Consider the following 16,389-nt stretch of genomic DNA (forward strand, 5'->3'; position numbering starts at 1 on the left):
CTATTCCAGTAGGAGCGGGAACCAACCAGTGATTAGCCGTACTGTGACAGAGTGCGTGAGCATTAGTTTTCACTGCGAGGATGGGATGTAGCCATCAACCATGGGTGATGCCTCCAGACGATTAGCCGTGCGACTGACAACCGCATAGGATCATTTTCCCGAGAGGATTGAAAGTAGCCACAGCTGATGGTGAACCCCTATACAAAGCTTGCCATGGAAAGGAGTAAGAAGGATTGAGAAGAAGCAGTAGGAGAGCAGGCGTCCTTGAGCTATGCAGCATCTCCATTCGCTTATCTGAAATTCCCACCAATGAATCTGCATAAGTCTTCTATCCTTTTTATTATTTCTTATCTTTATTTTCGAAACCCATAAACCAATTTAATCTGCCTGACTGAGATTTACAAGGTGACCATAGCTTGCTTCATACCAACAATCTCTGTGGGATCGACCCTTACTCGCGTATGGTTTATTACTTGGACGACCCAGTACACTTGCTGGTTAGTTGAACGGAGTTGTGAATTCAACCAGTGCCATAATAATGATTTCATACAAAGACAAACAACTTAAAGAGAATTGATCACAATTTCGCCCACCAACTGACAAGTTGAATGGCTCAATATAATTGGAATCAGCAATGAAAGATTCAGTTTCACTTTCATAGTAGTTTTGTCCTTAAACTTTAGTCTTCCTTTCTCAATGGCCTTTTGTCTTAAATCTCTGAAATGAACACAATTATTAGTTGTTTGCAAAAGCACTTGATTAAACTTAAAAAATTTCTTATTTTTTATTTCATTAGTCCAAGGGCATCTTTTTTCTTTCTAGTAAAATAAGTTGCTTATCCTTTAATAAAACGTTTGGTTTGCTTTAGAGATGTCAAAAAAATAAATCTTATTTTCATTTTTGGAATAAGAGAAAAAAAATTTCTTTCCTTTAATAGGTTTCAAAGATTTGCACACAAAAGAAGGACCTCCACATAATTCAACAATAATATAAACCTCTTTTTCATATGAATCATTACTATCAAAAAAATAATTAACATATGTAATATTTTTAGAACCTTTTTTAAAATTCTCCTTTTCTTTCTTAAGTTGCTCTATTTATCTTACTATTTCAGCTAGTTGGGCACAGTTTAAAGTGTGCTGATTAAGAAATTTTGTTCTAATTTCAAATTCTAATGTATTAGTGGCCATTTTAACAACTTTGGCTTCTAGAATTGGAGTAAAATACTTATTTCTCATGTTTCTAAATCCTATCAAGTAGATATTAATGGACTCTCCCTTTGTATGCTTGATAGAGAATAAATCTGTAAGACTATCGTCAAATTCACCTTGAAAAAATTGATCAGAAAAATTTCTTTTCAACTGTGCCCAAGAATGAATAGAGTTTGTTCTCAAGTTGAAGATCCAAGTAAAGGAATTTTTTGTTAAAGAAGAAAAATATCTTATCTTGAGATAGTCATTAGAAGTTGCTTTCCTAATTTCAACAGTATATCAAGCAATATGCTCTAGTGTAGACTCATTTTCTTGTCCATAAAATTTTGTAATGGATTTTAAAATTTTTTAACCTCTTTGAAGCACTTCTTGTTGCACACATTCAGGAAAAGCCGATACAAGAAATGGCCTATTTAAACAGCCAATAATAAATTCTAAATGATTTAAAACTTGTTCAATATTCTTGGTTAGATTATAATGCCCCCTATATTGTTCAGACTAATTCTTTCTAACATATCATAGCATTTTGACTATATTTAGGCATATTTGTATCATAGTTAGGATTGTTTACGCATAATCCTAAACCATGATTGTTGTTTAGCCTATTTAATTACTCAATCCTAGTGTTCATATTTTCTAAAAGAGGATTTAAAATTATCACCATTTGATGAGTTAACTTGTTTACTAGTTCATGGTAGATTTCATCCATCTATTGTCTAATGTTTGCTAAAGATCTGACAGTTTGACTAGGTTGATTAACAGGCATTACTCTTGACATGTCAGAAAACACAAACCTAGAATTTTCTACTCTAGTGACAGTAGGTGTACTAGAATTAGATATGTTATTATTTTTCTTTTAACAATATGTGAAAATTTTTGTTGTGGTATAGATGAACTTGACATTCCAGAACAATTACATTTGACATGACATATGGACTATGGTAAAGAAGATTTTAAAATATTGAGTACAGAGGCACAGACAATACTTCTATCACCATGGGAGAGACATGCCCCAATAGCAAGCCATAAGGTAGCCACCCCATGGTATTTATATGAGTTGCATTTAACCCTTGATGGGCATGGCCAATGCCATCATGCCTCACTAACGACAAGGTAGGCTTTGTGTTAGAAATCACAAGAATATTTTCACACTCATCACTGGAAGTAGAAGATGCTACAGATATACTTGACATGTCAGCTGACACTAATTTTTCAGTATATGAAAACACGATTTTACCACTGCGCAACCATATACAAGTTCAACAACTTTTATTGTTTTATTTGATAAAACTACAATTTATTGACAATGTCCCACAACGTATGCCAATTTGTTTTACTCAAATTTATTCTATTTTAAATAGGAAAAATATGAATATCTCAATATCTCAATTGAAGCATAAACAGAAACTAAAGAGATCAAATAAAAGATAAAAGAAAAAATGCAAGATGTCAGAGACAAAACTAAATTGCAGAAATTAAAGAAACAACACATTAAAGGAAGGATAAAGAAAGAAAGACAAACATAAAGAAAAAGAACATATAAAAGTAAAGAAATTTTATTTAAAAAAATTAGAAAAAGTAGATTATAAGTGTTTGAGTTCAGAGGAATTACTTAAGATTTTCAATTTCTACTCTATGATGCCAAAGGGGCTAAGAGTGTTATAAATTTTTTAAGTGTGTTTTAAAGAACTGAACTCCCTACAATATTAACCTAAGATCCTATTTATAGGCTTTTCTATATCAACCAATTTTTTTAAAAATGAACCGGACTGGCCGGTTTGATCCGGTTAATAAAAAATTGGTCTTCTGGTCATTCGGTTGATGAATAGAATTACAAAAAACCAACGAAAATTCAGTCGAACCGGCGGTTAACCGGTGAACCATCTAAACTAGCCGGGTTTTTGGGCACCCCGATTCGCTACTCTATAAATTTAAAAAATCAAAGAGCACTCTCTTCTCAATTCTCTCTCACAAACGAATGAAATCCTATCAAAGCTGCAACCACCTTCAAGCTTCAGAACGCGTGCCATCCCCTGCTGTCATCGTCGCCGACAATGATAGCCAGCGGTTGCAGTCTTCGCCTCTCGAAGGTCTGCTCAACCCTCTCGAAGGTTAGGCCAGTCATCGCCGTCAACCCTGAGTTGCTGATTTTTATGTTTTTGTTAATTTTGGTTTTATTGTGGTTCTCACCGGCGCATTTCAACTCAGTAGTGGAATTCTCTCATCACCGTCGATCACACTCGTTTGCTTCTCGTCGGTGTTTTTTGGTTCATCTATGTTCTCTCTCTCTCTCTCTCTCTCTCTCTCTCTCTCTCTCTCTCTCTCTCTCTCTCTCTCTCTCTCTCTCTCTCTCTCTCTCTCTCGTACCTTAGTCAATATCACCGTTGGTAAGCCTCCATCCTTCCACTACTTCTTTAGTTTGTTAATTGTTTTTTTCTGGGTTAATTGTTGTTTTCTAAATTAATTTTCTTTGTTGTTCATTGTTGTTATCAGGGCTAGGTTATTGTTATTTTGTTTTGACTTCTGGGTTAATTATTGTTGATTATTGGTAATTTTCTAAGTTATTTTTGTGCTATTATTCTAATTCTGAGTTAATTTATTAGTTGTTGGATTTTTGCTAAGTAAAATTATCTAAACTTAAAAACTTGGTTTGTTATTGTTGTTTCTTCTGGTGGCGGATAAGTGTTTATCATTTATGTGCTTCACTGCATTGTTAAGTTTTGTTATATTTATTCTAATTTATGATTTGTTAGTTGCTGATTTTTTCTTAATTTTGAGTTGTTGATGGTACTTTACTAGGAATGAATGTGCCAATATGCAATTGAGATATTTGTGCTTTTCAACTGGATTGGCTCTAATTTGATAGTGGAAGAAGAGTTTTCAGTTAAAATTCCGGATGAGAAAACTGATAAGCTTGCTTGCTGTGCTAATGTTGCGAAATACAAAACCTTAACTAAAGCAGACCAGAAAATTGTTGAAAAGTCCTGAAACTTTTGGGGATGTGACATTCTAAGTTATATGAACCTGTGTTAAGTTTGCTTATTAGCATATATGACCTAGCGTTACTTTCCTTAATAGTGTGCTTTATATGGAAATGCCTTAATAGGTTTGAAGAAAACCAAATAATTGATCTGAGCTAATATTGAACACCTGTGTTTGTTTACTTGGTGATGATTATGATTTGTGATGAGTATTAATGTTATTTCTTTTGGTAGTAGAATATTATGTCTTCGTCATTAGTTTTCTTTAATTATAGACTTTGATGTTTAAAGTTGTTTGTGAGCTTTTAATGGTAAATTATAGATAATTTATTATCTAAAATGGTAAAATTTTTAATTTTATTAGCTTACAAATCATTGAATTTAAATATTTAAAATTATATATTAATTTTTTAATAATTTTATTTTATATTTAATTAAACCATTTAATCTCCAATTGGACCACTAAACTATTGAACCAGTCACTCTATCGGTTCAATTCTCGCAACTTTGATGTCAACTAACAATTATATTTTGATATGTCACTTTCGACAAATTCGAAGTTCGTAACTGTTCTTGCACTCTTTGTCTATTATCAATTGAAAATTTTAGAAAAATTAAATTGCTAAATGACTTAATAAAAAATAAATATATCATATAAATGTACAAAAATATTGATTAATCTATACTCAGAAATTAATTGATAAATAGAGTAAAAGATAGTGTTATTCGACTATATTGGTGCATGGTGTGATATCCACATATGCAAATTTTCATGTTCAATGACAAGCAAAACCCAAGTCACATTTTGCATGAAGCAAAAAGAAAAAAAAAGGCAGCTACAAAACGCAAGCTGCGTTTGGCATGGAGGGGGAACCAGCTATCGAAATGTGTCTCATGCCCCATGCATGCAAACAAGACTAACCGTTTGAGCATCTTAAAACTGCCCAAACGCGACCTGCATTTGGCAGGTGGGCAGAAGCAAATCACAAGTTGTGATTGGTATGAGCTAGCTACATGTCCGACACGTGTTGTAGGAGAAAATTAAAGGGGGTCTTTGTAACGCAAAACACAAGTTGGGGAGAAGTGAGATTTGTTTCACTTTGGTGATGGTTTGAGGTTTTTTGTTGCAATGAGGGTTTTAGCGTTTTGGGTTGCATAGGAGGGAAGGTTTCAGCATTTTGGTTGCAAGGGAAGGAGGAAGAAGAATAGCACGAAGAAAAGAGAGTAGTTTGAGTGATTGAGGAGTAAAATTAAGAGAAAAAATAGTTCATAATTTTACATTACCTCAAAAATGTATTATAAAATATCTAGATCATCTTCAATAAATAAGTGTTTTTTATATTTTTATATTGAATAAATTTATTTATTTATATTTTATTTATTTGTGTTTTAACAGTTAGTTTTATTATTATTATTATTATTATTATTATTATTATTATTATTATTAGTGTTTTCGTTATATATGAGTAATTATTATTATCATTAGTATATTATTAATTTTTATAATACTGTTTATGATAACAATTATAATTTATTATTATTAATATATTAATAAAAATATTTTGAGAATGTATTGTTTTTCGGAAGAGTATAATAATAATAATATTATTATATCATTATTTCATTCTTATTCTAATTGTTTTAATATATTATTAACTATTATTATTAATATATTAATATTATTAACAGATTATTATTTTTAATAACTAAAAAAATGGTACGACCGTTAATATTTTTGTCATGATTATGAATGGTATTATGGTTAATAATAATAATAATAATAATAATAATAATAATAATAATAATAATAATAATAATAATAATAATAATAATAATAATATATTATTATTATTATTATTATTATTATTATTATTATTATTATTATTATTATTATTGTTATTGTTATTGTTGTTGTTGATTTTGTTATGTATGACTAATTATTATTATTATTATTATTATTATTATTATTATTATTATTATTATTAATTTTTTATAATACTGTTTATTATGACAATAATAATTTATTATTATTAATATGTTAATAATAATATTTATTATTCCGAAGAGTTCAATAATAATGATATATTATTATTATTATTATTATTATTATTATTATTATTATTATTATTATTATTATTATTATTATTTTGAATATATTATTATTATTGTGACAGTTATTATTATGGCTAATTATTAATATTATTATTAATATTATTGTTAATAATAATTATAGTTATCAAGTAATATTAATAATTATTTTTTTTGCAAGCGATTAGAAATTTGTATTCTAGAAAACTTGATTTGTTAGAAATTTTTAACAAGATAGTTACAGCGGTACTAGGATTAATTGGGTTTCACCATGTTTCTCGAATAGGAGAAATAAGAGGTCATTCTACACTCCTGAGTGCTTTGGTGGAATGATAGAGGCCTAAAACCAACACGTTTGACCTTTCAGTCAACGAACTGACTGTGATACTAGAAGACGTGATGCATATACTTGGCCTTCTAGTTAATGAGGAGCCCGTCACAGATAGAACGGAAAACAGTCACCAGTTCTTGGTGGAGAACTGCTTAGCTTGTTTTGGTCGGGTGCCCGGTCCAGACGATCATGCATTGGGTAAAGTAAATCTTGTATGGATCCGACGATGCAGAGACACTGAACCGTGTGACACGCAGGAGTCCATCGAGCGGTACATCCAGGCTCATATTTTCTACATGCTCGGAACGGTTGTATTTTCAGATAAGTTGACAAATTTTTTGAACTCAAAGTTTTTGCCTTTACTTTGAGATTTCCACTACATTTCACTATACAGTTGGGGGCAGCTAGTCTAGCACATCTGTATAGGTCGTTGTCTCGTGCATCACGATACAACTGTAAAGAAATAGATGAGCCCTTCATTCTGCTTTTTGTTTGGGTGTGGGAGTCCAACTTGGCATGATCTTGTGAAAATCTTTTCCATGGTGCACATGTGTTTGCCATTGTATCTCCTGATCTCCCAACAACCTTTCTTTCCAATCAAGCTAGCTTGGATAAGTCAATCGCACCCTGCACCATAACCCTTGTATTTTGCATAGAATGTCTACGGCTCAAACTCATACACAATGTAATAAACTCTTCCAGAGATAGTGTAGCTTTTGATTGCAGATGTCACCGTCTCTCTAGAACCAAATTCTATTCCGATATCTCACCATCTTCTGCCACCTTCGCTTACAACATGCGAACCACCGTTAGTCGGTCAAGGCAAATAAAAGAAATAGTAGTCATAATGTTAATTAATAACCATGAAATACCCATATTCGTATATGATGAGGGAAAACCGATTCCACACAAACTAATAGGCAATTGTACCAGGTCGATCCCACAGAGATTGATGGATCAAGCAATTTTTGTATGGTGATGAGTCTAGTCAAGCTAACAAGTGGAGACCTGAGTGAAATTGGATCAACAGAAAATAAATCGCATGAAATCTAAAGTGATGAATGTAAATTGCTTGAAATTTAAATGGCAAGAAACTTAAATTCCATGAAAATTAAATTTCAAGAAAAGTAAATGACTGGAATCTTAGATTGCAAAAAAGTAAAAGAGCATAATCTAAATAGAAATGAAATTTAAATTGCATAGAATTGTAAATGGGATTTGGGTGCAGGGAATGACTGACAGCAATAAACAATTGCAAATGAAAGTAAATTCAAAGAGATTTAAATTAAAGAAAATCAAAGAGAAATTCTTCATTAGGCATTGGAGATATCATAATCCATCCTGAATCAAATGGGTCTCAACACCTTTCTCAATTACATGAGTAGATCTATGGCGGATTGAAATTGATTAGATCCCAATTCCTTGGCAATCCAATTTCTCTAATCACAATCAATCTTGCCAATTCCTTGATCCAATTGTCATGAGAAGAGATTAAGTGCATGTCCCTCATCCATAAGCCACACTAACTCTCAAGATCTCAATTCCTCCCAAATGATGTTGATCAAGAGAGTTATGAAGGATAGAGCTCCAATTCTAATGTAGATAATTCCCCTTCCGAGGCTCACACCCACATTCAATTGAATTAAACTCCCTTCCGAAGTGAATAATTCACAATCAAAATAGAAGATATCCTATAGCTGCACAATTGAATTGAGAAGAAGAAGAATTTCATTGATTCATTATGATTACAATAGAGCTCCTCCCCCTAATGAATTTGGGGTTTAGTGACTTATAGCTCCAAGCACAGAACTCAAATGCAAAACTAGAAATTAAATCAAATACAAAGAAGAATGATGGAAAAGAAAAGGAAAGCTACAAGCAAGATGATGTAAAGTCTATGCCCTCCAAAAGTGGAGTAAAAGTAAAGTCCCCTCCAGTTCAAAACTCTTTCCTATTTATACTATTCCTTTGGCTCCTTGAAAGGTCTTCAATTATGCTTTCTGGATTAGGAAATGGGCTTTGTTGGACTTGAGACATAAACTTGGACGTCTTCTCTTGTGCGTGCGCACGTCTGCTTGTGCATGCGCGTCCCTCATCCTTTACGCGCGCATGGTAGCAAAAAAACCTCCTTGTGAGTACACACACTAGGTCGTGCATACGCACAGCAACAAAATTTTCCAATCTCCATATCAGGCACGTTATTGACACACACGCCTTCATATTTTGCAAGTTAGCAATGTGTGTGTTATTCTCCCTGAGCTGATACTTTGTGAAGGCGTTGCTAACGTCGAAACCAAGTTAGCAACGTATTCTTCTAATTCCGGGGGCCAAGATTTGCAAAGGCGTTGCTAACTTGGATAGTTAGCAACGTGTTCATATTCTTCCTGGAGCCAAAACTTTAATGGCACTGATAACTTGAATCTTAAGTTAGCAACGTGTTTAATGCTTCACTTAAGGGATACATTGGCATTTGCAAGCTTGAGTTAGTGACATCCTTCATTGCATTTCTATGGGCTAGTATCATTGGCGTTGCTAACTTGAGTTCTAAGTTGCCAACGCCTTCATAATTTTTCCCTGTAACTTCTATATCAAGTTAGGGAAGGCGTTGCTAACTTGAGATTTCATGTTGCCAATGCCTTCACAATTGGTTTCCATCCTCCCATGTTGAATCAAAGAAGGCGTTGCTAACTTGAGAAATCAAGTTGCCAACGCCTTCACCTATTGATTACCATGCTCCCATGTTGAAAAATAGAAGACTTTGCTAACTTGAAAAGCCAAGTTAGCAACGTGTTCATTGAATTAGTGAAGGAGTGGTAATGCAAAATGGGAGGGCATTGTTAACTTGGAAAGCCAAGTTAGCAACTTGTTCGATAATGGAGTATTGAAGGCGTTGCTAACTTGAATTCTCAAGTTGGCAACATTTTCAATGTTGGAGTCAAGAGGGCGTTGCTAACTTGAGTCCTCAGGTTGGCAACGTCTTCACTTTCTTTGTAAGGAAGGCGTTGGCAACGCCCAATTTTGTGTTGGCAATGCCTTCAATAGCCTCCTTCTTGCTCCAAGGCTCAATGCTTCATCACCTATCATTAACCAAAGAACTTGCATCAAAGTTTTGCCATTATATGCAACAAATTTCAAGAGATTCATTCATACTAATTCATTTATAAGTTCCTTGAATTACTTGCATGAATTTGGCCAAAGTTCACCTAGTTCTTGGTACTTTAATGCATGGAGATAAAACTCATCAAAGTGCTTGTTTATTTCAAAGAAAATGAATGAAATTAAGCTAAAACTAACTAAACTAACTAACAAATCTAGCTAAGATGCAAATGCATCAGTATACTCAGGAAATTTCGGGGCATGCATGGCTGCGAGATCTAGAGTTCACATAAAAGACGGATCACCAAAGGGGTGCTAGATTACAAGTGCATCTGCTTCATTTTCCACTGCCAGATTTGCTTGTCAGGTTTCCATCATTGTTTTCGTCATCGACTTCGTAGTTGGCTTCGAACTCCTCTTCACTATCGTTGTTATCTTCTTCCCAATACATATCCCCGAGCTCATCAACATTGACCTCCTCACCAACCGCGCCTAGCCTCGTATTCTATTTAAACTCAACGTACAGCTATATCAACGGCACATGAAATAGGGTTCGTTGATAAATATAGAACATTTGCTGCATACATGTGTCGTTAGTGATGGACATTATTTGAAACTGTATTAGCCCACCAAATTTTTGTACAGGATTCCTGTATAAAATGTTGCTCACCCTCTTTGAAATGTGACTTTGTATGTTTTCACAAAGACCATTTTGCAACTCTACAAAACACATGGTGCATGCAATAGCAAATAAAAACGGGCATTCACAAACAAAAGTTACTCCTCCGTGTATGTTTGGTATAATCTTACCGTTATAATACACTTGTAAATTTGTAATACCTTCCATAATCTCAACTTCACCTAACCTGACTTTTTTGACAACTAATTGTCAAAAAAACCCACAAGTATGAAATATATGAAAGAAAGGAATGAGAGTAAAAGTGAGGTACGAGTCTGGATGAATTGAGTTTCGTATTTATAGATAAGACTGTTGATTAAAATATTTGTTCTGTATAAAATGCAAGCTGTGTTTTGTGACTTTAAGTAAAAAAATTCTGCACATTCAAAACACATCCTGCGTTTTGATATCTCAAAAACATAAAAATAAAAAAAGTCCATTTAACAAAAAAAGTAAATATTTTCACTAATAATAATTTATACACATCATAGCAGCGTAAATATTTTCACTAATATTTTCACAAAATAGAAAAATAAAACGTAAATTGTAATTTTCACTGACATCATAACAACATAAATATTTTATACACATTTATTTCGTTGAGTTACACCATAACTATTTTCCTATGAAAAAAATCAGTCAGTTATTTCTTTACTAATAATAATTTTTTTTATCTAATTGTTATAATTGGATACAATTATTTATTTATGTAATTTACTCATTAAAAAAAGTACACGTAATTTTGAAGAAAAAAATAACAATAAGAAATTGTAAATGGAACCTGCACGAAGTGACCATTGAATAATGAATTAATGATGCCAGCATGTAAGACTAATATAAAAATCTGCATAGATAAAAATTGGCAATTGATTACGCCCACAAATTGGAAACGACAATGGAAGTTAGCGACATAGAAAGGAACCTGCATGTGGCTTGTGATATGGAATCTTATTTCATTACTTTTTTTTCTTGGTTTATGTAATGTATGTTTGTAAAGGTAACTTATCAAACCGAGTCTGCATTGAACAAGAAAGCGACACATCATTCGTATATGTATGTACGGTTGTACCTCTTGCCAAATTTTCTTTGCTCCATAAATATTAAATATCAACTCTTTGAATTCCAAGTCAATGCTTAGACCATCCTGTTAATTCTTCGTTGTATCTTATTATGCCTCAAAAGTTGAATATACTTGCATTCAATGGTTTAATTAGAAAATTTTCAGAGAACAAAAAATCTAAACACGATTGTCATTGATCACTACTGTGCGTATATATAAATACAATAATATTTGAAAGATTTGAAAATTTAGCTCAAATATTTTAAAATTATTTTATTTAATATTTATTAATTATTGTTAGAATAATTTAAAAACTTTAGATATAATAGATATTGAAAAAATAGACCACTAATATTTATTATTTTTTATTATTAATTAACCATTAATATAAAAAGTATAAATTAAAAATATATTATTAAATTACTAAACTAAACCAAAAAAATTACTAAACTAAAAAAATAGATTATTAATGACTAAAAATCTAAAAATAATAATAAAAATAATAAATTTTGATAACCCTCTAATATTTTTCATCAATTATATATAATTACAAAAATTATGGATATAAAATTATAAGTGTTATATAAAATAACTTTATATATATATATATTATGATTTTCTATGAAAATATCAGAGATATATTTTTATCAAAATTAACTGTAATAAAATATAATAAAAAATATTTAAACTATATGATTGCAATATAGAGTCAAAAGATATAAATAAAAAACAATAAATAGTAATAATAATAAAAGAAATAAAAATGATATGCTATTCTAAATTTGAGAAAAAAAAATCATATACAATATTTGTTCAGCTTCAAATAGTATTTGTAGGTATGAAATACCTGTAAAATAAAAAATTTTTTCTGGCAACTTTTTCTTGAGTTCTCATCGATATAATAATAAAAGACCTTTTCTTTTTTAAGTCTCTATTAGTCATATTATATTAGTAGTAATATTGAACTTTCTCTTAATCAAATTTTTTTGTACTCATTTCTAATAAAATTTATTCTTTTCTTTCTAATAATAGCAGTACAAAAATTGCAATAAATTGAACCAATAAATTTCAATATCAAATATTAAAAAAAAAAAATAATTTATATACAAAGCAATTCATCAAATACATAATGTGTAAAAAAATAATACTAATGAAAAATATAATAAATTTATAATACAAAACAATAAGTTAAAACAATGAGTTGAACCAATAAGTGCAAGGAAATAATTCCAATAAAAAATACAATAAATATATAATACAAAGAAATAAGTTAAACCAAACTCCAATGTTAAAAATTAGAAAAAAACAAGTATAAGAAGTCTCTGATATGGATTGTGACATAGATTTGAAATTAGTGGGTCGAGGCGGTTGACAGATTGTCTGACTGAAACAATGGGGTGGAATCTGCAAAGACACTGCAATGTCCAAGTCAGAATAGATCATAGAGGTATAAAGTGTGTGGGACGAATGACGTACCTGAAGAGGCCTTTGGCTTCCCTTTATATAGCTAGTGGAAGTAATCTCGTCTTATTTTATTTAACTAAGATAAGGGAGGTATTTAAATTTGAACATTGGCACTATAAAAAAAATTTGTTTTAGCGACAAATTTTTAGTGGAAATAATATAATGGCTACTAATTCTTTAATTTAAGTTACATTTTTGCGGTAATTATATATTTGCCATTATTACACTATATTATAATGGCAACTGTCATTATTGCCACTAATAAATACAAAAAAATCTTTTTAATAAAAAAATTTGGTGGCCATAGAATTATGGCTAGTATTATTCTTATTAAAATTACTATTAATAATTATAAAAAAATTAGTAAAAAATTTATAGTGGGCATAAAATAATGGCCAATATTATTTTTATTAAAATATTTGATGCCATGGCATCATGACTTGTTTTTCTATGTTTTTTCACCTTTAATTTTCACTAATCATGCTTAATTATTGAGTATTTTTGTGCTTAAATCATAGATTACTTTCACCTCTTTGAGTTGATCCATTTTGCAGAAATTGGTGGAAAAAAAAAAGTAAAAGGCACAAAACAAGCATGAAGGAAGAAATGAGCTTAAGAGAAGCACAGAAGGGGGCAAGGAAGAAGCAGAAAAAGCAACGTTGGTGGCCAAAGATGGCTCACCAACGTTACCTCAAATGTCCCAAGAAAAAGGTGCAACGTTGGAGCCAAAGCTGTCTCTCCAACGTTACCTCAAACTTGCCAAGAAAAAGATGAAAGCAACGTTTTTTAGGTGCCAACGTTGGAGGGAATGTTGGTGAACCAACGTTACCCCCAACGTTTGCGATAAAAATCTCAAAAATTGAAGTTGGAAAATTTGCAGCGACACGTACGCGTCGATGACGCGTACGCGTGGGTACGCATTTTAGCCTGTCACGTGAACGCCTAAGCGATGCACACGCGCAAAATTCAGATTGACGCGTACGCGTGGGTGATGCGTACGCTTGACCAGGCGAACGTTGGTGCACCAACGTTGAGTCAAATGTTGCTGTCAGTGCCCAGAAATTCTTTTTCAAATAACATTTGAATCAACATTTTCATACAAACGTTGGTCACCAACGTTCTCACCAACTTCAATACAAATCGGCACCCATGCAAAGAATGCATTTCTCAAGCAAACAAGCCCACAATTATCAACCAATCATGGACACAAGAATAATCTAGAATAGTTAATTTGATTGTAATTTGCTTTCAATTTCATTTCAATTTGTAATCAAGGAAAGTCTATATAAAGGCCTTAGCTTCATAGAATAAGGGGGCTGGACACACCAAAGAGGAGGGGTCTTCGGACTCCCTCACCCACATTTCTCTTCTCTTCCATTTCTTTCTTACTTTGTAAATAGTTTATTTAATGAGTTACTAACTCTTTCCATTGGGAAAGAGAGCTCTATTGTCTTTCAATGGATCAATAATGGTTTTCATTCTTCTTCTTCTTTCTTTTCTCTTGATTCGCTTGAAAGCTTTTGATCTTCATCCAATTGAACAATTGTCTCGGAAGAGAAATTATTTATACTTGGATTTCCTTGGAACCTTGAAAGAGGAATGAGGAAATCATGCTAGAAATGCTTTCTCATGTTGGACTGGGTTGGGGGTTGGATGGATATAGTGACATGTAATCCTACCAATACTTTGATCTAGAAAAACATGTGGTATAATCAGTGATCGTACTTCGTCTCTTCCCATGAGCAATTAGATCAAGGAATTGTGTAATTGTTCAAGCTTAGAGAGATTGGATTGCCAAGAAATTAGGATCCAATCACCTAAGATTGGCAAGAGATCAATGAATGCATTGATTGAGGAAGAGATGAGAATGAACTTGATCTGGAGCATTCAATATCTCTCTATCCCAATGTTCATTTTATTTCTATTTCTTACATTTACATTATAGTTATTTACTTTTCTGCACTTTATATTTCTAGCACTTAATTTTCTTGTACTTTACATTTTTGTCAATTTACTTTCTACACCTTATTAATTTCTTTTACTTTTATGTCATTTACACTTCCTGCTATTCATCATCCAAATATGAACCGTCTAACTAGGATAATCAATTAATCATTGATTGCTTAGTCCGTTAATCTCTAATCCGTTAATCTCTGTGGGATTCGACCTCACTCTATTGTGAGTTATTACTTGACGACAATTCGGTATACTTGCTGAGAGAAATTTGTTGAGAGACAGATTTTCGTGCATCAAGTTTATCGCGCCGTTGTTGGGGATTAATTGTGATTAACAAACTACCGGTTGATTGATTAACTAGATTAGATATTTTTTTCTTTTTGTCTTTGTCATTTATTCTCTTTTAATTCTCTTTTGATAGTAAGGCGCTTGTGTTATTGCCTCACTAAGGATTCCTTATCTCTGATATAAAGAATTTTAATTTTTCTTTGTGATTGTGTTTTACAAAATTCAAATAGAGTTTACTTTACATTCTGATCAATCATATCATATGGGATATTGCCCACCACCACAAAATGATTCAAGTCATTATCTTAATGGTGGCTGGGAATATCACCAAGGAATGATAGAGTATGAGCAATCACATAAAATGGAATACCTCCCAGAGCCACAAAATAGCTCATATTGTTATGACAACTACCAAAATTTTGGCTTGGGAAGGGATTTTAATGCTGCATACCCCATATCATCAAGGATTATCATCCCGTAATTGTCCAACCTATGCACCTCCACAAAATCTTCTAGAATTTGCAATAGAAGAACTCTCCAAGAGATATATCTTCATTGCTTAACTCAGTGAGTTTTTAATGTAAAATGTAAGAGAGGTGATTGAAGATATGGAAATCTCAAAGAGACATCAAGAAGAAAAAATAAGACAATTGACACAACTTATTGTTGATGAAGCAACCAATGTCTACTCTTGGCCAGGGGAAGAATATCATGCCATTAGCTCAAGAAGTGGAGAAGTGTTTAATGAGGGTGAATGAGAAATTGGTAGAGCAAGAAAAAGAAACCGCTGCACCAAGTGAGCCACCTTTCCAAGAAGTTCTTGATGAAGAGGACACTCCAACCATCACACAACACCCAACTCTTAAGATCAAAGAAGTGAAGGCAATCAACCAAAGCACTGGAATAAGGATTGTGACCAAGGAACAATTAGCTAAATCCATGAAAAAGAGAGGGTCCAAGAACAGTCCAACCCCTGCTCCAATAAGCAAATTCATTCAAGCTAACAACAAAAGAAAGCTTGTTGGGAGGCACTCAAAACAGGGGACACCAACTTACTATTCTTTCTCCTTGAGGTCATTCCTCTTAACAAACTGGAAGAAGAGGAAGAAAGTTGAGAATAACATGTCAAGCTAATGACATTAAAAGATCGCTTGTTCGGAGGCAACCCAACCATAGGTAACATTTCCTTTCTTTGCTTTGTTTATTTTCAATAATTTGGCATATGATTTCATTCT

The 16,389-nt window shown here is 32.3% G+C and overlaps 1 protein-coding gene across 1 annotated transcript; it reads left to right on the forward strand.

The window, feature by feature from the left end:
• Positions 1-3,189: 3,189 nt before the first annotated feature.
• Positions 3,190-7,131, forward strand: LOC140174401 (serine/threonine-protein phosphatase 7 long form homolog). The gene is made up of 4 exons (XM_072198851.1): positions 3,190-3,322; positions 6,462-6,526; positions 6,617-6,919; positions 7,006-7,131. Exons 1-4 carry the CDS (start codon positions 3,190-3,192, stop codon positions 7,129-7,131), a joined length of 627 nt encoding a protein of 208 aa, XP_072054952.1.
• Positions 7,132-16,389: the final 9,258 nt, after the last annotated feature.

This window comes from Arachis hypogaea, chromosome 7 (assembly GCF_003086295.3).
Source record: "Arachis hypogaea cultivar Tifrunner chromosome 7, arahy.Tifrunner.gnm2.J5K5, whole genome shotgun sequence".
Taxonomy (NCBI): Eukaryota; Viridiplantae; Streptophyta; class Magnoliopsida; order Fabales; family Fabaceae; genus Arachis; species Arachis hypogaea.